The 26267-nt window shown below is 37.6% G+C and overlaps 1 protein-coding gene and 1 pseudogene across 4 annotated transcripts in view; one reads left to right on the top strand and one right to left on the bottom strand.

Moving 5' to 3' along the window:
- The window catches only part of LOC144638093 (receptor-type tyrosine-protein phosphatase S-like), a 131178-nt gene that overhangs the window by 51297 nt on the left and 53614 nt on the right, over window positions 1-26267 (top strand). For 2 of the 4 annotated variants that reach the window (XM_078497237.1, XM_078497238.1), the window contains exons 10-17: window positions 9627-9932; window positions 11825-12124; window positions 12925-13212; window positions 13877-14185; window positions 16062-16168; window positions 17567-17756; window positions 23171-23273; window positions 23409-23667. In XM_078497237.1, the coding sequence (XP_078353363.1) occupies window positions 9627-9932; window positions 11825-12124; window positions 12925-13212; window positions 13877-14185; window positions 16062-16168; window positions 17567-17756; window positions 23171-23273; window positions 23409-23667 (1862 nt within the window). The remainder of the gene's footprint in view (window positions 1-9626; window positions 9933-11824; window positions 12125-12924; window positions 13213-13876; window positions 14186-16061; window positions 16169-17566; window positions 17757-23170; window positions 23274-23408; window positions 23668-26267) is intronic. The other 2 variants (XM_078497239.1, XM_078497240.1) reach the window with 2 other exon arrangements.
- LOC144638936 (uncharacterized) lies at window positions 18701-20028 on the bottom strand (annotated as a pseudogene).

Genomic DNA, 26267 nt, shown 5'->3' on the forward strand with positions numbered 1-26267 from the left:
TGTTGATTTGACCATAAAGAGTCAAGTTTCTCCGTTTCCAAGTGTTAAGTGTTTTTCAAGGCTAATTATTTTTTCGCCGAAGTTGAGTCCGTCGGCACTTGCATGATTGTAAGAGAAAAAAAAACACCGAGAGCATTAATAGGTTCTTTTGGCCACTTAAAACCAAAAGGGTCATCTGTTTTATCTTTCCATTCACCTAACCACATTGCTTCGGTTTTGGTGTTGTTAATTTCTAGGCCAGAGCATTCGTTAAATTCTTTTAGCAATTTCAATAGACTCGTGACAGAGTCAAGGTCACGAACAAACACTGTTGTGTCGTCGGCATATTGGCTTATTTTTAGTTCATGCTTGTTGACTTGGATACCTTTGATAGTGGGATCACTTCTTATGGATCTAGAAAGGAGTTCTATTCCGAGAACAAAGAGGACGCCAGACAAAGGACAACCTTGTCTGACTCCTCGCTGTAGTGAAAAAAAGGTAGAGGCGTGGCCGTTATTTAAGACGCAACTTGTGACGTTATTATAGAAAAATTTTATCCAATTCTGGATATCAAGGCCGAAAATAAAGAGTCGTAGTGATTCTAGAACGTAGTTCCATTCTATTGAGTCGAACGCTTTTTTAAAGTCCAAGAAAATAGCGATGCCTTTTTGATTTAGCTTATCTGTGTATTGTAATAAGTCGTAAATTAATCTGACGTTTTCGCCAATGTAGCATCCTTTAACATAACCAGTTTGGTCTGGGTTTATTAAGGTTGGCAAAACTTTTTCTATTCTCTTGGCTATAACTTTAGTAAGAATTTTGTAGTCAACATTTAGAAGCGAAATGGGCCTTAGATTTTCCAGGATCGTTTTATCCTTGTTTTTCTTTGGTATGAGCGAAATTATTCCACGCCTTTGACTTATAGAAAGCGTGCCATGTTGGAAAGCATAGTTGTAACTGGCTTGCAGGTCAAAGCAGATGTCGGGCCAGAAAAATCCGTAGAATTCCGCTGGCAGACCGTCGGTTCCTGGGGTTTTGTTGTTGCTAAAGTCTTTAAGCGCGTTTATACATTCTTCTTCGTTTACTAATCCCTCGCAGGCAACCTTTTCTTCTTCGCTTAGTGCGGTTACAATTTCTGGATTAAAGAAAGGTGAATTCTTGAATTTTCTGTCGTTGATAACTCATAGAAGTTTTTTCTTCTTCTAATATTTCAAATTGATCTTCTATGTAGGAGTTTTCGACCACTTTGAGTTTTGATACTGTTTTGATGTCATGGTGGCGTTTTTCTAAGCTGTAAAAATACTTTGAGTTGCGTTCCCCTTCTTCGTGCCATCTGACTTTGCTTCTTAGGATAGCGCCTTTGGTTTTCGTTAAAGTGATTTTTTTTAAGACGTGATCTGGCACGTTGAAGTTCGAGTAGGATGTTTCTGTCATGTGGGTTTTTTTCAGCTTTGACTTGAAGGGTATTGACTTCTTGGTACAGAATTTTTTTCTTCATCTTGATGTTTTTTCGCTTTTCGTTTAGAGTACTGAATCGTGCATCCTCTAATCTCAATTTTTATGAGGTCCCATTTTAAACCTAAGTCTTGCGTCTCCTCGTATTTCTTTTTGAAGATAGGAATGTTTAACTTGATTGCTGATATGTATTTTTCATCTTTAAGTAGGGCTGTGTTAAATTTCCAGAATCCAGGTCCTCTTTTTTGATTTTGGTGGTCAGACTGGAGAACAAAAAGCACCGCAGAGTGATCAGATTCAGGTGCGTGGACGATATTGCATTTCGTCGCGAATTGAATTAACTCTTGTGAAACAAGAAAATAGTCTAATCGGCACTGAATTTTAAACGATTTTGTTCTCCAGGTAAAACTCTGCTTGTCCGGGTTCAGGTTTCGCCATAAATCCTCTAAGTTATACGTGTCACAGAGCGTGTTGATTTCTTTGATGATGGATGCTTTTATGGAAATAGGGTTTCCGCCACTTTTGTCTTTTGAGGTGAGAGTGCAATTAAAGTCTCCACCGATTACAATTGTATCTTGGGCAAATTCTTCGAGTTGTTTATTTAGTTTTTGGACAGTTTGATAGTTTGATAGTTGATATTTTGATATCTCAGTGATGTTTTGGTGATAACATCATGATAATATCAAAAAATATTTTTCCGTTTTAAGTATTAAAAATATCATTATCATATCGTATTTACATGATAGTTGCTAGAATAATTTTTGTTATCAAATTTTCGAATTATCATTACCAAGGTATCACTATCAAGTAAGAATCATATTGTGTATCACTATCATTTTCAAATCTCGCTTTCTGGCCTTTTTATGGCTGTCATTCACAAACCAAAAAAAAATTATTTCGTTTGTACTGCATCATTTTTCTTGTAACTTTCAAATACTTATTTAGTAAGATGCGGGTAAGATTTACGTATTGGGATTGTCTGGGGTTAATGTAAGTTATCGTTTAAAATTAGGGTTTATAATTATTATGGTTAAGCCTAAGGTGATGGTTAGGGTTACAGTCTGGGAGCAATGGTATTCCCGAGGGAATTTCGTGAAGATTTTGCCGACTAGTCTAGAAGTGTTAAGGGAAACCTAAGGAACACGATAAATGTTGTCGGCAATCTTGTAACCTGTGCAAAGGCCTTCAACAGTGAATTGAAAACCATCGCCTATTTGGCTTAGCATGAAAACGAGGCTGAATGATGAACTTCATAAAAATGTGGTTTTTATTCGTATTTTGAAATAACTATTAGCAGTTTCGATAGTCTGAGATGTCCAAAAAATATCTTTACTTATATGGATAATCTCGATCACATGACCATGAAATCGAGGCTGAATTTTCTTGTGGTTGCTTGAACCCGGAACCACAGTCCCCTCCCATCCCCTCGCGATACAGTAAAGTTTCCTAGTTATGTCAGTAGGAATCAATGAATATCCCAGCGTTAGGCAATTTAACGAAATTAAAAGACTTTGCACGGCCAAGTCATACTAGAAACCACCTATGTAACATGTCAACAGACCCTCCCATTCCCCCTCTCAGATTGTAGCAGGTTTTGGGAGTTAACTGTCTTCGCATCGCTGTCAGTCGTCCTCTTTGCTTTACACTCTGTCGTTATCTTCGAAAGGATTTTCACATGAATAGTCGCTTTCACAGCAAGAACAAATGTCAGTGCACTGGCACTGGCATCGCTTGTTTGAGCTTTGTTCTTTTCTACAGCCACACTTTACTGCACTTAACCAACTCGATGATCACTTGAGGTGCAGGTGCTTCTTTCGTCATTATGGGGATCCATTCGTCACCCTCTTCCATCCGTAACCATCTGGCTGTCGCAATGCACATGTAGGACTGCATACTCTGTAATTGTCAAAAACAATCATTTGGTATTGGGCACAGAGAATTGCTTCATAAAGTGCAATCTGCGTAGGCGATAGCCTGTTTGATTGAGCCTGATTCTTTTTAAACATCTACCAACTGAGGTCTTTGACATTCAAGATGCTTGTTCTCGGCTTAAAAATCTGGCAAACATACTTCTCGACCAGAGCCACTGTCTTCTATTCTAGATACAGCGTCGTTCCAAGGCATCCAAACCATTAATAATACTATGTCCTTGTCTGTGTCTCTGAAGGCTTTCCAGCATGCAGGTTTTCCTTTATCAGGAAAAAACTTCCAGTTATGTGAGCTCCGCTGAGTACATGGAAGGCGGATAGTGCTGAAATGTTAGCACTGCCAAGAGCGGTAGCAATCGACCCAAGCACAATTACATGGTGGTTATGGCCAGTGAAGGTGACTACGAACAGTCTTTGATACTGACTGACCTATCAAGGTATTGCAAGGCTAGCGTTAACAGCAGCGACTCGTAGTTACAGTTAAGACTCTGTGTCCACCTTTATTATGTCATCTACGTTATTCTGAGGAGCCGTGTTCGTTATTTACTGCGATTCATCACCGTGTTTGTAAAGGATTCTCATTAATGAGCTCTTTGCAGAACAATGGAGCATTGTGCCGTCCAAAGCACAACAGAGACCTCGGTACCGCAGTAAACAGAACATAGACCTCGGTACCACAGTTAACTCAGATTGCCCTTTCGCTGCCTTGACAACTACCTCAGGTCTGCTCTTGGATACTACCATTAGTCGAGCGAAAAGAGATCTGTCCTCCTGAAAATCGACCACTTGCAAGATACTTTGAGTACCTTTCTGCTGTTTTTCCAAGAAAGAAGTTTGCGTTTCTTCGTTTCGGGACCAGCGGTTTACTTTGTTCGAGTTTATTCGGTCTTTAGCAAAGATCTTATAAAGTGCCCTTTCTCTCTGACTCACTTTGATGGCAAAGATCACTCTTCATTGCTTCAGGCATGACGACTTTGGTTACTTAATTGTAAAGCTCTTTACTCTTTTTTTTTTTAAACGGGTTAGCAAAGTTCTGCATTGTGGTCAACAACCGATCAATACCTCGGGTTGTGAGACAAAAACTGCTTCAGTCAAGACATCCCAGCCATTTGTTTTGCCTCAGGAAAAAAGTTGCTCTAGCAGTTAGGTTTAGAGTGATCCCAATAAGTCCTCCTATAACTTTCATGCCGCAGTTGATATGATCAAGATGGTATCCGCTCATGATCATATCGCGGGTTTTTGTTCACTTCCCTGTTACCATGGAAAATTTTCTATAAACCTCACGGCTCAATTCCTTAATTGATTCCTTAATTACTTCTACCATAAATTTTCACCCGGTTTTCACTACGTAGACATAAAAGCAGTCTAGTTATGAAACACCTAAGTAACAAAAGTTCAATAAATGATTTCTTTTCCTTTCTGTCCACACTCAGAGCCGAAAGATTCACACTTCATTCTATTGAGACATTTCGCAAAATTATGGGCATCTTTACTTCTATAGTTCACATCCAATAGCTTTCTGTTGCTGCAGTTTATGTTAATTTTTAGCTTAAACATGTCAAAGCTTTAACAGTTTTAAAACAATGTTATACAGTAATTTTATCTCATATTTTTAAGGAGTAGAAAAGTTTCAACCTATAATACTAAAAATGACAATATTTCAACCAAATTATAACTTGCGCGAAGCAATTTAAAACTTCAGCCTCGTTTACATGCTGAGCCATACAGGGCACATTTCAACACCCCATAGAAACCATCTGCACGGGTTACAAAAGTGCCGACAACATTCATCGGGTCCCTTAGGTCCTCCTCGACACTTCTATACTGGTCGGCAAAAATCTTCACGAAATTCCCACGGAACTTCTTTCAGTGACATTTGCTCCTGGACTGTACAGTTTAGAGGCAATGTTAGGGTAAAGTTATTATTCAGGGTTAGCGTTTCGGGTAAGGGTTAAGGTTACGTTAAGTTAAGGGTTAGGGTCAGTTTTAAGGGTTAGGATTAGGGTAGGAATGGGGTTAGGGTAAGGGATAGGGTTAGGATGGGGTTAGGGTTAGGGTTAGGGTGTAGAGTTAAGGGTAAGTGAAGTATTCTGATAAAATCATGATTTATCACTCTGTCAAAGGGAGAAGAAGGAAAAGTAACTTTATTAAATATTCTGATAATATCATGATTTATCACTCTATCTTTAGGAAGGAGGAGGAATTAGAACTTACCTAATTTAATATTCTGATAATATCATGATTTATCACTCTATGACTGGGAGAAGAACAAATTCCACTTAATTAAATATTCCGATAATATTATGATTTATCACCCTATCAAAGGGAGGAGAAGAAAAGTTACTTCATTGAATATTCTGATAATATCATGATTTATCACTGTGTCAAAAGGAAGACAAGAAATAGCAGCCTAATTAAATATTCTGATAATATTTAGCAATTATTGGATGAGGCAGAGTATGATATGAAGAATTATGCAGATCGAGGAGGGCTTCGGCTGAGGCGGATAACACCCTCCGAGATCTGTATAATTCTTCATAATATAGATTTAGGCAAGCCTCAAAGCGGAGCTCCCCATTTATTTAATTTTCACTGGAGCTTACAATGTTTTCATTCTAGTGATTAAGCGGCCAAAGTACTAATGTTTATGGCGGTTTATAGGTTCAAGACAAATTTAAATAGCTCACGGTTAAACAACTGAATGTCAGCAGTACGACAAAAATAATAATCTTAAAGCGGTGCAAAATCATTACTCATGGCACGAAAAATTACTTTAGAGTACAGTAAATTATCTGCTTTCTAGCAATAGAAAATAGTTTCGCGATCCTGTTATAGTTTCGCAGCAGTTTAGTAGACTCCACAATATCTGTTACATTGATATAGGATATATTCAACGAGTATCGCAGAGTCTGTTGGATTAGCTCGATCGGTAAGGTGCCAGTCTGCGGATCGGAAGGTCGTGAGTTCAAGTCCCAGAGGGTCAAGTTTTTTTTTTTCTTTTTTTTTTTCTTTTTTTTTTTTACCCCGTAGCAATAAAATGGTTTGTTTATTATATCAACCCGATTTAGCTTTCGAATGCTCCTTCATGTACGATGCTGGCTTTACAGATAGACACGAAAGTCATCGATCGATTATGGCTCTCAATGTCCACTTTTTTGGCGGTCGATTACTCAGTCTACACGTAATTTTCAGCCACATTTTGTTTCATTGCTTCTTGTTTTTCTTTTCAAACCTCTTTAATTTTCACTGGAGCTTACAATGTTTTCATTCTAGTGAATAAGCGGCCAAAGTACTCATGTTTATGGCGGTTTATAGGTTCAAGACAAATTTAAATAGCTCACGGTTAAACCGAATGTCAGCAGTACGACAGAAATAATAATCTTAAAGCGGGGCAAAATCATTACTCATGGCACAAAAAATTACTTTAGAGTACAGTAAATTATCTGCTTTCTAGCAATAGAAAATAGTTTCGCGATCCTGTTATAGTTTCGCAGCAGTTTAGTAGACTCCACAATATCTATTACATTGATATAGGATATATTCAACATGCATTACAGAGTCTGTCGGATTAGCTCAATCGGTAAGGTGCCAGTCTGCGGATCCGGAGGTCGTGAGTTCAAATCCCAGAGGGTCAAGTTTTTTTTTTTCTTTTTTCCTTTTTTTTTTTCTTTTTTTTTTTTACCCCGTAGCAATAAAATGGTTTGTTTATTCTATCAACCCGATTTAGCTTTCGAATGCTCCTTCATGTACGATGCTGGCTTTACAGATAGACACGAAAGTCATCGATCGATTATGGCTCTCAATGTCCACTTTTTTGGCGGTCGATTACTTTCTACACGTAATTTTCAGCCACATTTTGTTTCATTGCTTCTTGTTTTTCTTTTCAAACCTCTTTAAATTTTAAAGGCCGCCTTTATACGGCCGCCTTTATACGGCCTTCTTGCTTCACTATTTCTACCATCAAACTATGGCGGCCATGTTGCGCGACTCCGTACGCCGTACGCGCCCGCGAACCATGCCGCATCCAGTTGACCATGAAAACTCATTTCGATAGTGTTCCTTCTTTCTACCATTTGCCTGTCTATGGGGCTCCGCACGGCGCCTCGGCGCTGGGAGCTCCGCTATCATACGAAGCCGATCAAAACTGTTTTATTATTCATTCAAAATATTTCTAGAGCCCAAATAAAAGAATCGCAAAGTACACAAATACACACAGCTCGCTTTTAAATTTGATTTAAACTTCAAAAACTCGGTACCTTCATTATTTCTTTCCTTATTATATGCACTTCTGAAGTGTCTGTTGAAGCTAAATTGATGACACAGGGAGAGACCCGGTTTCCATCGTTCTTGCTTACTTCGAGTAGTTTGTAACCGCTCCAGTCCTCCGCTGTGGCTGGATCAGGATTTTTTCCTTTAAGATACACTTTCAAAATCAATGACTCCCCTTCTTCTTTCCTTTTTACTATCCTTGTCTTCTAATAACTTAAATATTTTCCTCTTTTCTCAACTTCGCCTTTCCCGCTGCTCGGCAGAAGAAGGCAGTAAGGACTTCAGAAGAATCCATACCTCAGGACTAATTTTAATATAACTAGGAGGAAATATCCCAGGACGACAGATTTCCGGAGAAGAATCCAAATGCAGATCACCGAAAGGGAAAGATAAGATCTAGAAAACCCACTCAAAAATCAAAGCCACACCAAAGGAAATTCCCGAGCCGTCCGTATCCACCCCTACTCAATCATTGATGAGGGCCGACCCATACCCTCTTTCTGATGTTTGGTGAATTTCAATTGTTTTTTTTTGTTACACTTGCAAACAGAGCAAATGCTACGGGTGATACCTTTAATGAAACAGCTGCTTAAAACCGTGATGACAGCCCTGGAGGCATTATGGACAACTGACAAAACAGCATTTTCTAGCGTACCACCATAGGGGAACCTATTGGAATTTTTAGTTGAGTTACATGTATGCTGTACTTGGCCTGAATTCGTAGCTCTTTTTTCAGTCCAAAAATAATTAGTACCCTAACTAGCTAAGTAGTTCTCAAAGATTATTGGAGTGCATTTAGTCGCCACAACACCTTGAATTAGCTTCTTTGATTGATTTTATTTGCTGAAATTCAACCCTTTGCTATATTGCCAAAATCAACATTTTTACAGTATTTCAGGTAATGTTTGGAGTTTTTGTGATAAATCCGTTTCAAAGGAATTAAAATTCCTTTGAAATGAGTTTGGGTACAATGTGTGACACCGCTCTAGTTTCAATAGAATTGTCTCACTGATATTTTATAGCACTTACAAAACCCTGTCAATTTCTCCATTGATGATTGGTAAGCACAGAATGTACTGCCTTCAATCATTATCATGTGCTTGTGGCTGGCCTTAGGGCTTGCCAAAAACTGTACAGCAAGACTCCTAAAATCGACATTTTTATGTATAGTGTTTGGAGTTTTTGTGATAAATTTGAGTGGCAGATACATCGTGACATGTTAATTCCTGTGCAATGAGTCTGGGTACAATGTGTGACACTGCTCTAGTTTCCGCAGAAGTGCCTCACATATATTTTATAGCATTTACAAAGCTCTGTCAGTTTCTCCATTGATGATTGGTAAGCACAGAATGTACTGCCTTCAATCATTATTATGTACTTGTGACTGACCTTAGGGCTTGCCAAAAACTGTACAGCAACTACGTGACTGGCCTTTAAGACTGCTAAAATCATATAACAGGGAATAAGTTACGTCATGATAAACAAATGTCTAATGTGTGGCTCCATGCAAAATCCACATGTACAGTAGTTTAAATGAGGTCATTGGAAATTTCCAGGGAGGTGGGGGAGGGAACACCCAAAGATTTTTAAAAGGAAGAATTAAACTAATCTGAAATTTCCAGGGGTGGGGAGGGAAGTGGAGGGCTCGATCCAAAAACAAAAAAACATCTTTGAGAGGGATATAGATATTATTTTACTGGAACAAAACAGTACAAGATATGTACATGCATTTTAAACGGACATCTTTCACGCAAAGTCAACATTGTGTTGTTCCAGAAAATATCCATACCCCTCCCACGGAAGGTTTTTTTGATTTGAATCTCCCCTCCCCTCCGGAAATTCCAGTTAAGCCCCATGCTTTCCTTTAAAAATTTTGGCTTTCGAGACCCCCCACCCCCTTGGAATTTCCAATGAGCTTCCATGGGGTGGGTATGGATATTTTCTGGAACTGCACATTCAAAGAGATGTTAATTTGGGCATTTAATTATTTTTTAGCTCCAAGCCAAGCCCCTAGTAGCTTTACCATGTCTTCACTGTCCTCCACAAGTGTTAAAGCATCCTGGCAATTACCACCAGTGGGCTCAAGACATGGAATAATCACCGGGTTTAAACTCTTGTACAGAAGAAAGAGCTCTGGTGATGATTCACTAACTATTTTAACCATTGAAAGTAATTCAACCTTAACAAGAGATGTCACTGGACTGCATAAGTACACAGAATATGAATTCCAAGTGTTAGCTTACTCTTTTGTTGGGAATGGACCGAAAAGCTCTGTTGAGCCAGTGAGGACTGATGAAGATGGTAAGGTGTAAAAGATAACTATGAAAACTCTTAGAAACTCTTAAAATAGAAATCACTAAATAAATAGTTACACATATGGTATATAAATAGTTGAGGGGTGGATGCACAACTGCCTTATGTCAAATTTTAGGCCTTTTTTCTTTTGTTTTTGTGTTTGTTTATTGTTTGTTTTGCTCAGACGTGCCTTTTTAGTGTAGTGTACAAAAATGCAGTTAGTTTAGTGGGAAAGCGAACGCTACGCCAGATGTAAACAATTAATTGCGCGGTCAAGTGGAACAAGCACGTAGAGGACATGCATATGCAAATTAGACGGGAACAGGCTTGTTATTGTTCTGAAGCAATGGGTTAAAAATTCTCGTGCTTGCCAAGCTTCAAATAATAATAATCGAGGTTCGACTGTATCACTTCCTAAGCCATCTTCAAGATGAAATCTAAACCAAAAAAAACTTGAATGTTTGCCGGTAAGTGTTCGCGTGACGTTACATTTTTTTCAACTTGTTTTGACATGTCGGGGTGATGTTCACTGAGGCGGAATATTCATATCAGACGGGAACGAATGTTATACTAAAAAGAGGAATGGAAAATAGGGAATAGGGAATGGGGAATGATTCCGGGGAATGGGAAATTGAAATAGAAAATTAAAATAATTAAACATTTAAAAATTAAAAATTATTAAAAAATCCCAATTGTAAATCAAAAATGAAACTTTCTCGTTTTCGTGGGATAAGAATTACGCATAATTTTAAGGATTATTAGCGGGAAAAATTAAAAGACTTTTCCTCTTGATTCCTTGATCGCACGAGGTCGAAGAATGAAACTGGGTGTTGAAGTAAGACGCGTAACGGGTAACGACGTAATGGCGTGAATTGGCGTCACAAGATGTTTTCTTTTCTTTTCTTAATACTTTATTTATTTTAACATCACCCCCCGACATTATCAGTATTTTGATTGAGGATTTCGTCAGTTTATAATAATAATAATAATAATAATAATAATAATAATAATAATAATAATAATAATAATAATAATAATAATAATAATAATAATAATAACAGTATTTAGTATGCACTTTACGTGAGTCTCAGTGCGTTTACAATTGAATAGCGACTGCCCTTGCCACATGCCAACTTTCTTCGCCCCGCTCGAGACAGTAAAATGGACAACGCCGAAGTCAATAAAGCTGATAGAATGAAAATAGAAGGGTAAAATGTTCCATCACGAAATCAATAACTTTCTGCCCCTTCCATTTTCGTTCTATCAGCTTCATTGAAAAAAAAAGCCCATGACAAGGGGTATTTTACATTTAACAGAAAGTATGTAGATAAACTGGAATTTCCAGAGGTGTTTTGGGGGCGACGTATCAATATTTTCCAGAGCAAAAAATTTTTAACAAACACTACACTGTCCGTACGGACCGCTCGTTCTTTTTGTTTGCAAGGCAAGCTACAAATATTATTTATAAAAGCTTATTGTAAATCATGCCCTGAATTTTTTGGCTTTTTTCACTTTGTTTTGGAGGAGATACCCCAAGATCTTCCTAACAACGGCAGCTATGTTTTCTAAACTCCTTTGTTAAAAGAAAACAAAAATTATTTAGTTAATATTATTTAATTGCTCAATTGCAGTTCCTTCACAACCTCCTACTAGCTTCTCTCTCATTGCAAAAACTTCCACCAGTATTGAAGCATACATTGTATTGAACAACGTACTACATACTAAATTCTTTTGTTGATATCAAATACCAAGATCTCAATTGATATGTATGGCAGAGGTTAATCTGTTCTAGTGATAATGCCTTAGAGAAGACACCAGTATAAGTCCTTGATCTGGCAGGTGTTCCTTGTAGGTTTCCTTTGAAACTTATATTAATTATAAAATTTCTCAAATGGCAGTTCCTTCGCAACCTCCTAGTGGATTCTCTCTCACTCCTAAAAGTCCCACCAGTATTGAAGCATCTTGGCAGTTACCACCAGAAAATGCCAGACATGGAATCATCAAAGGGTTTAAACTGTTTTACAGAAAGAAAGGCTCTCCTGAGTCAGAAAAAACATTAACCATCAATGGTGTTTCAACTCTAAGAAAAAATGTCACTGGACTTGCTAAATACACCGAATATGAATTTCAAGTGTTGGCCTTCACTGTTGGCGATGGACCAAAGACTCCTGTAAAAGATGCAAAGACAAAGGAGGATGGTAAGAAATCATCTGGTTATATTAATAGCAAATTATAGCATCTACATAGGCGTGACTTGCATGATTCGCTTTATCATGCATATTGTCTTTCACTACAAGTTAGTAAAAATTGTGACGTGAAACGTGACACTGGTGATTAATGTAAGTAGTGTCCTTATTATATTGCAAGTAGCTGTAGCATTGTAAGTAGTGTAAGTAAGTAGTGTAATGTAAGTATTGTAAGTAGTGTCCTCATTATATTGTAAGTAGTTGTCGCGTTGTAAGTAGTGTAATGTAAGTATTGTAAGTAATGTAGTATTGCAAAATAATAATAAAAAATGTTAGTAACAATTAAGGAAGTATGATCTGAAGAGAACTTGTCACAATGTTACTTAATGAACGGTATACTGCATGACGAATACTGACATTGATATAAAACACTAAGGTATCAGTTGATATACATGGGAGACGTTTGTGTATGTCCTGTTAATATTAATTAATGCCTTAATGCCTTTGGTGTTTTTTTTAGTAGGTTTCCTTTGTCATGTTTCTTTTAAGTCTGAAGGTTGTTGATTAATATAGAATCTGCATTTTACGTTTTCCTCAAATTTTGTTATTACAGTGTAGAAATGGAAAACAGGTTTGCAGGGCATTGAGTCATTTATTTCTGTCTGTTGTCACTAACGCTTTTGTCTGCTTTGTATTATTTTCATTGGTTATGTCCATTTACGAAAAGATTTCTTCATTATAATAAAATTTGTTCAGATAACATGACTGCATATACTTTCATTTCCTTGATTCTTGTTTTTTCTTTTACCCAGCACCAAGCGCTCCGTCCACCTTATCTCATATTGACGTAGCTCCAAGCAAGTCTCATGGTCCAAGATTAAAAATGACCTGGAGTGGACCTGCAGAAGCAAATGGAATTATTAGGAATTACACCATGTTTTATAGCCACGAAGGAGATACACAAAAAGAGACCTTTGGAAGCGATGTATTAAGTCACATTGTTGATGTGTTGGGTGGAGTCACGTATCAGTTCCATGTCAGAGCTGTGACTATCAAACCTGGACCAAATGTTACTTATACTGTAAACACCACAGAGTATGGTAGGTTCGGCTTCCTTTCAATATTATCAATATTTTGGATATCTATTTGTCACTGACCATGCAAGACAATATGTGTGATCTCTTGTTTTGGCAATTGAAGTTAATTAAGAAATAAAAATTAATCCATTGTGTAGCCTAAAAGCAGACGGATTAAGGCGAAGCATAGCTGGTTGTTCATTGCAAGATGCATGATGCTAATCTAGGATCAGAATGAATTTTTTTTTCTGTTTTGTAAATATCAGATTTCACTTTGACTAATGTCAAGCAGCACCTACAGCTGTAATGTTAGTACAGAATGTTAATTTATTAAAACAATTTCTTGCAAGGGAAACTTTAAATGATCTCAATCAACTTTTAATCCTGTGTTAATTGGCTTTCCAAAAGTTTTTTTTTTTTGAGGTATTAAGGTAAACCTTTTAAATTTTAAAGAAAATGTAGTGTAATTTTGAAGTAACTGTGGAATTTTTTTTTCATTTCTATTACAACACATACCCCCCCCCCCCCACCAACAATACGTACCACTTACAATTAACTTAGTTTTTCATCTCTTTTTTGTTTATGATTGGTTGCTGGATTGTCTCAAGGTCTTAAACACAAACATTGATGAGTATGTACATGTGCTTTGACTTTGTTAATTATGTGTTATTTGCATTCCACTGAAAAGAACCCAGTGTTGGTCCAGATAATGTTTCATTGTCTAAAGTGAACGAGACCACTTTCAACATTTCATGGGCACCTCTCACAAGGGAAAAAAGTTATGGCAAGGTTATTATGTACGGTGTCAAGGAAGAGTTAGTGTCTAGAGGAAAACGTCGAAAAAGAACTACCATCAACAGCAGAACTGTCAATACAACAACAACATTTTTTGTCCTGAATGGATTACCAGCTTGTTCCCGATACAATGTGTATGTTCGAGCTTACACTAAAGCAGGACCTGGACCCTATAGTCAACCTTTGCCACTAGAAACATCAAGTGAGTACCATTCATACTATGTTAGCCATCAAGTGAGTACAATCTATTTGTACTGTTAGCCATCTAGTTTGACTATTATTGAAATAGTGTAACGTCAAGTGAGTACAATCTATTTGTACTGTTAGCATCTAGTTCGACTATATTTGAAATAGTGTAACGTCAAGTGAGTACAATCTATTTGTACTGTTAGCCATCTAGTTTGACTATTATTGAAATAGTGTAACCTCAAGTGAGTACAATCTATTTGTACTGTTAGCCGTCTACATGTAGTTTGACTATTATTGAAATAGTGTAACGTCAAGTGAGTACAATCTGTTTGTACTGTTAGCCATCTAGTTTGACTATTATTGAATTAGTGTAACGTCAGGTGAGTACAATCTATTTGCACTGTTAGCCATCTAGTTTGACTATTATTGAATTAGTGTAACGTCAAGTGAGTACAATCTATTTGTACTGTTAGCCATCTAGTTTGACTATTATTGAATTAGTGTAACGTCAAGTGAGTACAATCTATTTGTACTGTTAGCCATCTAGTTTGACTATTATTGAATTAGTGTAACGTCAGGTGAGTACAATCTATTTGCACTGTTAGCCATCTAGTTTGACTATTATTGAATAAGTGTAACGTCAAGTGAGTACAATCTATTTGTACTGTTAGCCATCTAGTTTGACTATTATTGAATTAGTGTAACGTCAGGTGAGTACAATCTATTTGTACTGTTAGCCATCTAGTTTGACTATTATTGAATTAGTGTAACGTCAAGTGAGTACAATCTATTTGTACTGTTAGCCATCTAGTTTGACTATTATTGAATTAGTGTAACGTCAGGTGAGTACAATCTATTTGTACTGTTAGCCATCTAGTTTGACTATTATTGAATTAGTGTAACGTCAAGTGAGTACAATCTATTTGTACTGTTAGCCATCTAGTTTGACTATTATTGAATTAGTGTAACGTCACGTGAGTACAATCTATTTGTACTGTTAGCCATCTAGTTTGACTATTATTGAATTAGTGTAACATCAAGTGAGTACAATCTATTTGTACTGTTAGCCATCTAGTTTGACTATTATTGAATTAGTGTAACGTCACGTGAGTACAATCTATTTGTACTGTTAGCCATCTAGTTTGACTATTATTGAATTAGTGTAACATCAAGTGAGTACAATTTATTTGTACTGTTAGCCATCTAGTTTGACTATTATTTGAAATAGTGTAACGTCAAGTGAGTACAATCTATTTGTACTGTTAGCCATCTAGTTTGACTATTATTGAATTAGTGTAACGTCAGGTGAGTACAATCTATTTGCACTGTTAGCCATCTAGTTTGACTATTATTGAAATAGTATAACGTCAAGTGAGTACAGTTTGTATTGATGTGTTAGCAATCCAAGTTGATCATCATTGAAATAGTGCAATGTCACGCAAGTGAGTGCAATTTATACTATGTTAGCCATCGCATTTGATGGTTTAGCATCTTGAATTAGTGTAATCCTTAACAAAATTGTAGGGATGTTTTAAATATATGATGTTGATTTAAATCGCATTCTTCTAGAATTGTTAACTTGATTATAGTCAGCGAATAATGGTGCAACTTAGAAATTTTAATTAAATGTAATTTTTAATTAAAGCTTTACAGCATTCCGAAAGTCCTGCTAAGTTGTGCATCTGTGTTGTACCAAAAAATAACATTTTTTAAATCAGGCTTAAAAGATTCCCAGTATTATTTCATGATAGGCAAGGAGCTTATTTGTGAAGTAATAGAGTTAAACATCTCATGTAAGTAAAAAGTTAGATATTGACTCTATATTCTGTAATTGAACATATGCCCTGAAGTTTTCTAATTGCATTATTTTATACACCATTCTGCCAAAGAACCGGATGCACCCTGGGGCTTAACAGCAACAAACTCTGAAACAACACAAGTTACACTGGAATGGAAAGAACCAAATATAACTACGGAGGAAGGGCTCACTTACACAGTAAGTTTAATAAACACATTTTGTATTCACGGTGGGAAAATAAAGAAGTTTGTAAAAAGTGATGGGACTGTCATTTTGCCTGTCATTGCCTATCATATCAGTGTGGTAGACTTGCAATCAGAACGCAATTCACATGCATAAGTGGGTATATTTGGCCAATAGAAAATTTTTGAGGCGAACTAATTAACTACTGGGTTGTAACCTGAAGTGGACTCTGATCTCATTATGTCGAATAATGTTTTGAGCTTTTGAGCTGGGGGGGGGGGGGGGGGATCAAAAGGTAAACAATTCAAAAGACTTTGTCTCGCGGTGGTATTTTGTAAGTCCCATAGACTTTTGGCCAGGATTGCAGATCTATGCATTCAACTAAATGTATGTCCAGACTCAACTGATATCCCTGTTTTCACAATGGAACAGTGACAGGCCACAAGATTTGAACGCCAACCAAATAACTTTAACCTTGTAATCCCTCTTAGAAGGCCTTGTGGGAAATAATTATTTAAAGGATACAATTATTTAACACAAAAGAAATTGGCTTGAAAAATATTTTCCTTACATTACCTGTTCCTCAAAGTTTCGGATTTGAATTTCACCTCAAATACTTTTTTTCTGAGAAAAGATATTGAGGGTTGTCCAATACACCCGCACTGTATCAAAAGATTTCAGTCTGTGCAGATTTCGGTTTGTTCGGCTTGTTCGTTTTTTGGCCCGTAATGAATCCATAAATTGCATCTCATTCACTGTCTTGATCAGTCTCAGTGAAGTTATTATCTGTAGTCAAATATCTGAAAACAAATATTCTTTGCACCAAATAAAATTTTTTGAACATCTTTGTTGTTATATTATAGCGGAGCTCCCAGCGGCCCGAAGGGCTGCAGAGCAGAGCCCCATACCTATACAAAATTAACAGACCCATGCTTTTGGTTTTTCATGGTCATCATGGCTAGCGGCATGGTTCGCAGGCGCGGGCGCCCTAGTGACGACGATGTTGCCCCAACATGGCGGCCATACATGTACTCCAGAAATAGGTTTTAGGTTATGGTTAACGTCAGCTTACATCTTTGATATTGGACATCCATGTCATGGTCAATTGATAGCTATCAAAACAAGGTATCCGCTGACCAGTATCACATGACCACATCGCGGGCTCACATATAGAACTCATCGAGGTCGAATGTTTTTTTGAAGTTGACCGCTGACCAAGTAATGGATTACATGGGATCGCGGGCTCAAGTGCTATATTTTTTTCAGTAAATACGGATTTTCGAAAAGGGCAAAGTAAATAACCGGGGAGCTCCGCTTTTAGGCTTGGCTAAATCTATTTATATACTTTTAGCATTTTTGATGCAGTAAGTTTAAATGGCATGGGAACTTAAATTATTGTGTTCAACTGTTAAGGTTGAGTACTCTGGAACAAAGTCTTATGATAAAGGTTTTAAAGATGAAGATGTCAAAGAAGCAGGAAAGTCAACAACACAAGAAGTGGTGAATTTGGTGCCAGGCTCTAAATACAAGTTCGAGGTTTATGGAACGTCTGCTTGTGGAAGAAGTAAATCCAGTTATCTGAATGTGGAAACAAAAGTGGAGAGTGAGTATTGGAGACTTTGATGGCAATTATGGTAAATGCTCTCTTTTCTATTGTGAAATACAATTTCAATTGTTTCTTTTATATTTTATTATTACTGCTTCGTCTTCTTTAAGTTAATTGTAATCTAACTTATTTTCAAATTTCTCTCGATTTGAAGGTATTTTTTGTTAATGACCAAATGATCGTAATTGTAAAATTCAGACTCTGGTTATTGTGAAGAACAGCTCCCCCTAACCGACTGACGGTCAAGTGTCGGCCGACAGGTTACCGATAGTCCACCAACAGAGTACCGACAGGTTACCGACAGTTTCCCAAAACAGAAATTTTACTGTAAAGTTGAGCAGTAAACACAGGAGTAAACCCAACGCAGAAAGCGATTAGAGCAGATAAACATTGTATTTCATTGTAGTACATCAACTATGGTACTTACTAAAAACAAATGGACTCCTCGCCAAGATTTTCTTTTACACAAAGTTCAGTTTGTAATAAATATATCACCTGCGGAATTTTCAGTCCATTGGGCAAGCATTGAAATCAGCTTCGAAAATGATTTCATCCAAAACTCAGGCAAAAACTGTGCAAAAGCTTCTCGAGACACGAACTCGCTAAATTCGCCCTAGAATGCTTTGCGAACCTTTATGGTATGTCATGAAAGTGTAAATAATGTTTACCTTTTAACATTCTTCTCTGTTTGCATTGCAGATTGCAAAGTAAATAGTTTTTAGTTTCTCTATGTTTTCTGCAGACTTTTGAGTAAAAAAGGAAATGATACACGTATGCCTATTGATTTTTATTTCCTAATTTATATAAGCAATACAGTGTAATTCGATAATTGATTTAGTTGCGTGCCACTAAGCTAACTGGATTTCCACCCTTGTTCCCGTCAACATACTTATCATACTACACACGTTGCCGTTTTTTTTTTTTTTTCAAACTAAGTAATCTTAGTTTGGAGGGTGGAACTCAGCAATGCCAACTAACAAGTTGTCGAAAGGATCACCTGGGAACCATTTTGGCCAGTTGAACTCATCGAGGTATCCAGGAATTCTGCTTCTCAGAGTGCCGTTCATTGCCTACAGTTTCCTTTTAATCTGACTCCATTCTCTTTCGATCATGTCCGAGTGCGCTCCTGTGTGAGGGTCGACAAAGTTCTCAGAATGGTTAACCATGAGGTGGATGTAGGCGATATTGTTTAGGTTGAAGTACGGTGAAAACTTGTCAGAAATTATCAGCGTTCTAGGCTCGACGAATTGCTGTACCAGTCCAGTTACCAGAGTTTCTATGCCAGTGCCTCTTTCAACCTTACCGAAGACCCAGGTGCCTTTACCAATCCGCCAGCGGTTGTACTTGCGTTTGTGGCTAAACATGGATTCATCGATCTCTACAGTCTTTCCACGGCCGCCCAGTTTAATGTTTCCGTGTAGAACTTTCTCGGTGCAGATGTCTCTGAGACTCTGAAGTACCATGATGACCGTACGATTTTGGCAGTGTAGACGCTAGCTTTGGGCAGTGATTACTAAAGATGAGGAGTGTATACCTTTCTTTTTAAGGTGACTCGATCGCAATAAACGACGCGCTGTATGCCTGTCAAAAATGTATAATAACTTCGCCATTTCTGACTCGATTTCCCTAAAACTTTCGCATTTTACTCGAAATTTATCGAACATTAATACGCATGTCAATTCGTCGATGTAATGATTGTGAGTTCTGCACGATGTTACTTTTATTGAACACACCGATTTAGATAAAACTGCTATTTACAGAAAATTGAACGCTAAGATTTCGTTTAAACTTCTGCAATTAGCTCATTGTAACATCTTATCATGACTCTCTAAGTTTACAAAAAATCGTCGGAACAGAAACCTCGCTACAATTTGAAAATCAAAACATTAATCTCGGGCGAACTTCGAGGCTTGAAAAACTCCAGCGCTTCCACATTTCGCCCAAAAGTACTATAACCGAAGTCAAAGAAGGTTCAATGTATCAATTTTGTTAGCTCCAAATCACATTCGCCTATTTGCAACGATGAAAAAGTTCGAGCTAATATTATAAACTCACCATTTGCGTCAAAATGTAGGAAGGTCGCCAAATTTACGTTTTTGCAAATTACGTGAAAACTAACCGTACAAATTTATTAAAACGACAAGGAAATTAAAATGAAAATCTTACACAAACTTTGTGTTACTTTACGTTTCTTGAGCTGCAGCTTGATTTTGATGAAATATTGTTTTAAAGTGAAGCACTGCTCCAACTCTCTTGTGAACACGGCCATGTTGTTGTACCAAGGTACCAAGGCTGCCCACAATACTCCTGAATTCAAAATTCAGTCGTAAAAAGCGGTAATTTTGAATTTACATTTGTATCGGCTTAAAGAATCAAAGGCTCTTCGAGCAACCTCATGGTAATGACGGTTATTCAATGAAGTGCCAACCTTCGCATTTTTTTCTAAATAAGTGTCCAATAAAGTAATGCAATCTCACTCCATTTGCTTTTGAATGTTTAATTTTTTCCGCATGAGTTGCGTCATTGATGGTTCGTGCTCTCAGGTGTCATAGCGCTATTCAGTTTTCACGACCAAAATATTTACTGATAAGTGTATTACCTTTGATCTTTTTTAGCATTAATCAAGCAGCTATTTCAAAAAAGAAAAAGTCTTTCGTTTCCAGATTGCGGAAAGGGTGAGAATAGCGTAACGTTTAAGGAGAGGTGGGTTTGGGGTTTATTTTAATTTGGAGGTCCTTGTGTATGTTGAATTTTCTGAATTTATGCACGAATGAAGAATGAAAAGAACTTCATATTCAGTAGTAACTTCCCATTTAACACCTACTGTCCATTTTATGTAAAGGAGAGATAAACTCAGACCTGCTGCAGTTTGGCAGAGTTCAAGTAACATAAAAATATTTCTCCTTATAGAAATAGGGAGATTGCCTTGACCTTTTTTACTCATCCAATGAAAATTAAAATGATTTTTTATTTCTGCAGAACACTTTCTTTGCTTAAAAATGGCACCTTATAGCATAACTTTGAATGTCCCACCAATGAAAAATAACTACAGAAAATAATTGTTCCTATCAATATAATCGTAGATGAAATTATTATCTTTTGACAAAAATCTTGAGGTATATACTTCTCTAAATTAATCACATGCGCAAATTAAATAAATACCATATTTTAGACAAACCAAAACCCTGGTCGACAAGAAAAGAGATAAGCACAAATACACTGTTTCGAAGCCATTTCTTCCAAATCAAATGCCTGTGGTCACTTAACTTCGACATGTAAACAACCAGGGCAAATTAATGTAAAAAGCTACCATACACAGATTTTTAAATGGGATTTATAACGTAATTAAGCTGAAATACATCCAGAAGTATTAACAGTCATACCAGGATTGTATTTTGCTCGTTCGTCTCGATCCGCGCTGCAAGCTCTTCTGGCAAATATGAAATTATTTCCACAGAATAAGACACAGCCAAGTTGCTTCTGTTGTCAGTGTAACAGCCTTGATAATTACGATTTGCATTTTTGGCGATGCCGTGAAGTTTCGATCAGACCGCGATAGCTTTGAGTAATCCAAATAATGTTTATATTGTTAATTTGATCTCAAAGAACTACTCCAGCAGTTGCAACGGTAGATAAACTTGATCTGTACATCAAGGAGATGAATTTAGTTCGACATGGCAGTTGCACAGCTTGCTATACGATACTGTCCATACGAAATTTGATGTTTTAACAGAACTTGACTGTCTTCTTTTTCGTTCTGAACTTTTCGTGCAGACTCGAATGTTTTCGCGACTCACGTGACACTGATCACACAACTCCGGGTACTTTCACGCGAGAACCCACGCAATTGTGCAAGCACTCGCGCGGTTTGTGACGTCGAAGATGTCGTGAATTTTCCTATACAAATAGAATAGGGCAATCTCCCAGATATATACATTACTCTGTTACATGAAGTGAAATTAACTTTGTAACTCACCTGCAATACCATGCAGTCGAGATTGGATAGTAGCCCCACTGTGTAAAAGTCCTATACAAATAGAAAGGGCACCCCAGAATATACATTACTCGACTAGTGAACGAACCACCGAAAGAGGAGAAGAGAGGAAATTCCTATACAAATAGAATAGGGCAATCTCCCAGATATATACATTACTCTGTTACATGAAGTGAAATTAACTTTGTAACTCACCTGCATATATGCCCTTCTCTTCAATCAACTTGCCCGTTTTCGGGGCACGCTAGCTTTTCTGTGCGAGCAAACACGAGATACGCCAAGTCATCACGTTTTTGTTTGCGCTTGCAAACACTCTGATTGGTGAAAATTTTCTTCCGTTTCAGAATATAGCTAGAATGTTTACTTTACAATTAAACGCTAAAAGAGCTTACTCTAATTTTTTTCCAATACATCGCTATAATCAAACTTAAAACCATTGCAGTCGTCAGATATTTGTATTTGTAAGGAATCTCAATATTTTTTGGTCATGCTGAGGATTATCTTTCCGATATTTGAAGAACATGCTTTTACGAAATTAATTGCCTTCGGTCAAACTTATTTACTTTGTGGTTGCAAGCGTTCTCCTGATTGGATAGTAGCCTCCACTGTGTAAATAGTTCACATCGAATCCAAAATAATACCTTATCGTTTCTGAGGAAACGAATTAACGTATGCTCTGAGGCTGCGTAGAGCGAATTCTATTCTCTTTTATCACCAGAGAATAAGTGTAAGTGATCCTCTTTCGATTTGTTTTGTAAAAATTCAACCTTGTTCCCTGAAAGAGAGAGACCCTGGGAACGAGGTTGTAGAATAATTTGTTTTTGATTGACATGTGCTGAATGGCGTTTTAAAGAACCTTTCTGTCTGCACGTTCACCGTTAAATGCATGAATTAATTGCGGTTTAATATCAGAATGGAGTGAGTGATCCAGTGAGTGATCCAGTGAGTGAGGGAAACGCGTGACTTCGCGAATGATCCTACAACCTCATTACCATGAGGTAAAAAGGAAAAAAAAAAAGGACAAGGAAAATCAAGAAGATCGAAATGTAAATAATTAAATAAATGACAAAAGTTTAATGAAATTCTTCCACTTTCTATTAAATTTCTCCAGCTGTTTATTTTTAATGGCAATTTGCCTGAGAGTATCAATCCTGATACTTAAGAAAGGGGGAAAGCTGTCAAAATTTATAGAAGAATCGCCTTGAAAGCAGCAGAATATAAAATATTCCAACTGTCGGCCGACTGACGACCGACAGTCGGTTAAAGGGAGCTGTCCTTTGCAATTACCCAGACTCCAGTACAACCTAAAGCAACTTCAAACTAATCTCAAAGCAAAGAAAGGAACTGAATTTCGTATCATATTTAGTAGATCCAGTAGTATGCAAATGGTCTCATAAAATAGTTCTGTCTTTAATAGCTCCGACTGCTCCAGATGTACTTGATTTGACCGAAGTGACTGTCTCTGAATCAGTTGCTGGAATTTATCTGTGGCCTGCAGAACAAAGGAACGGTCCAATAAGGTGATTATTAGAATGTGTTGTACAGACAGACAGACAGACAGTACATGTATTACATGTAAATCATTAACCTTTCAATTTCCATGGTGCTGCTAGTGAAAGCAGTGACAACATAGTTAATATTTTCCTTCATTTCAGTGCTTATCAAGTTATAGTTCTAAAAATTGCTGCTGGAGTTGAAGAACTTCCAGATGATTTTGATTCAAAACTGAAAGACTCAAACAAAGACAACTTGAACTTTTACATTGCGACTGAGATAAAAAATGATCCGGTACGTGAAAAATCTTGGAATTTTACTGTTGGTGACGACGAAACCTACGAAGATTATGTAAACAAAGGACTCGAGAGAGGAGAAGACTACATTGTCTTCCAAAGGGCTGTTACCCATGACAATAATGTAAGTAAAATTAATATGAAACGATAACTTGTTTCAACTTCAAATTGCAGTCAAAATAGATAAATAGTTCTGCTCAGAAAGGATTTGCTAATTCAAGTTTCAAACATTTAAGTAAGGAACGTGCCGTTATTTTTTTGAGGGGGCTGGGCAATTTCCAAAAAAAAAATCCTGCACAGAAAGAATGGCTGAAAAAAATAAAGCAAGGGGAGCCATGGGGAAAAACATAAAAAAAATTAAAATAAAAAATATTGCACAACCTGGAGGTGAAAAAAAATCTTGCCCAGAAAAATTGCCCAACCCCCCCCCCCCTGCCATTAAAAAAAATAATGGTCCGTCCCTAAATTCAATCAGCCGATTTTATGCAAAGCAAGATTGTGAAATGCAGTGGCCCTTTTCATGTTAACTTTTCATTTGCATTACAATAAAGTTAAACATAGGTGAATAGTAATAGGCTACTTTCGATATATTTAAATTTATCTTGACAGCGAGGCCTGGAGAGCACAAAAGAAATGAATAAACGTGCTTGTAAAATTTCTTTTGTTTGTGTCCTCTAGGCCTCCCTACCAAGCTAAATTTTAACATAATTTATTGAAAGTGGCCTATTTTGGGCGAAAACTAATAAATTGTCTGATATTGCCTTACCTCCACTTTGAATTTGATTGGGGTACAAATGAAAACGGTTAACTGTGAGAAGGGCTACTTTGATCCGTGCTGTTTTCTATTTTAGACCACATCAGAAGTTCCAGAACAGTTCTTCCCTTCATAAACGGCAGTATAGCAAAGACTATATAATGCAGACTGCATTATTGTGTTACATTTTTATGAGATATGTCCAGAAATGCACGCAATGACGAAAATGACGAATTTGGCGAAATTTCGCCAAAGTCTAAGATTTGAGCGAACGAGCTCGAGAGGAGGGGTACCACGAAAGCGGCGAATTCGACCAAAACGACGAATTCGACGAAAATGACGAAATTTCGCCAAAGTCTAAGATTTGAGCGAACGAGCTCGAGAGGAGGGGTACCACGAAAGCGGCGAATTCGACGAAAACGACGAATTTGGCGAAATTTCACTAAAGTCTAAGATTTGAGCGAACGAGCTCGAGAGGAGGGGTACCACGAAAGCGGCGAATTCGACGAAAACGACGAATTTGGCGAAATTTCGCCAAAGTCTAAGATTTGAGCGAACGAGCTCGAGAGGAGGGGTACCACGAAAGCGGCGAATTCAACGAAAACGACGAATTCGACGAAAATGACGAATTTGGCGAAATTTCGCCAAAGTCTAAGATTTGAGCGAACGAGCTCGAGAGGAGGGGTACCACGAAAGCGGCGAATTCGACGAAAATGACGAATTTGGCGAAATTTCACTAAAGTCTAATATTTGAGCGAACGAGCTCGAGAGGAGGGGTACCACGAAAGCGGCAAATTCGACGAAAATGACGAATTTGGCGAAATTTCGCCAAAGTCTAAGATTTGAGCGAACGAGCTCGAGAGGAGGGGTACCACGAAAGCGGCAAATTCGACGAAAATGACGAATTTGGCGAAATTTCGCCAAAGTCTAAGATTTGAGCGAACGAGCTCGAGAGGAGGGGTACCACGAAAGCGGCGAATTCGACGAATTCGACAAAAATGACGAATTTGGCGAAATTTCGCCAAAGTCTAAGATTTGAGCGAACGAGCTCGAGAGGAGGGGTACCACTAAAGCGGCGAATTCGACGAAAATGACGAATTTGGCGAAATTTCGCCAAAGTCTAAGATTTGAGCGAACGAGCTCGAGAGGAGGGGTACCACAAAAGCGGCGAATTCGACGAAAACGACGAATTCGACGAAAATGACGAATTTGGCGAAATTTTGCCAAAGTCTAAGATTTGAGCGAACGAGCTCGAGGGGAGGGGTACCACGAAAGCGGCGAATTCGACGAAAACGACGAATTTGACGAAAATGACGAATTTGACGAAATTTCGCCAAAGTCTAAGATTTGAGCGAACGAGCTCGAGAGGAGGGGTACCACGAAAGCGGCGAATTCGACGAAAACGACGAAAATGACGAACTTGGCGAAATTTCGCCAAAGTCTAAGATTTGGGGCAACAAGCTCGAGAGGAGGGGTACCACGAAAGCGGCGAATTCGACGAAAACGACGAAAATGACGAATTTGGCGAAATTTCGCCAAAGTCTAAGATTTGAGCGAACAAGCTCGAGAGGAGGGGTACCACGAAAGCGGCGAATTCGACGAAAATGACGAATTTGGCGAAAACGACGAAAACGACGAATTTGACGAAATTTCGCCAAAGTCGAGAATTGAGTTTTGTATAAACAATGACATGATTATTAGCCAACAAGTTTATAGCATGAGTTGGCATGCAGTAAAACAATATAATAACGAAAAGGAAACTTACATGCCTAAGTGTTCTTATGGCTTTTGTCATTTCCATCTGCAGGTAACATAGTGTCTTGTAATGCTCTTGTTATTAATAATCTTATAATTGGAGGAGTAGAATCATTAAAGCCATCACTGCGGCCAATCCACTGACTGATGTCTAAAATATTTGCCATAGGTTGTTGATGTGAAACTATTAAAAGTGAGTCCATCACACATAGGTT

The sequence above is a fragment of the Oculina patagonica genome, chromosome 14 (genome assembly GCF_052425735.1).
Source record: "Oculina patagonica isolate OP01 chromosome 14, crgOcupat, whole genome shotgun sequence".
In the NCBI taxonomy this organism is placed as follows: Eukaryota; Metazoa; Cnidaria; class Anthozoa; order Scleractinia; family Oculinidae; genus Oculina; species Oculina patagonica.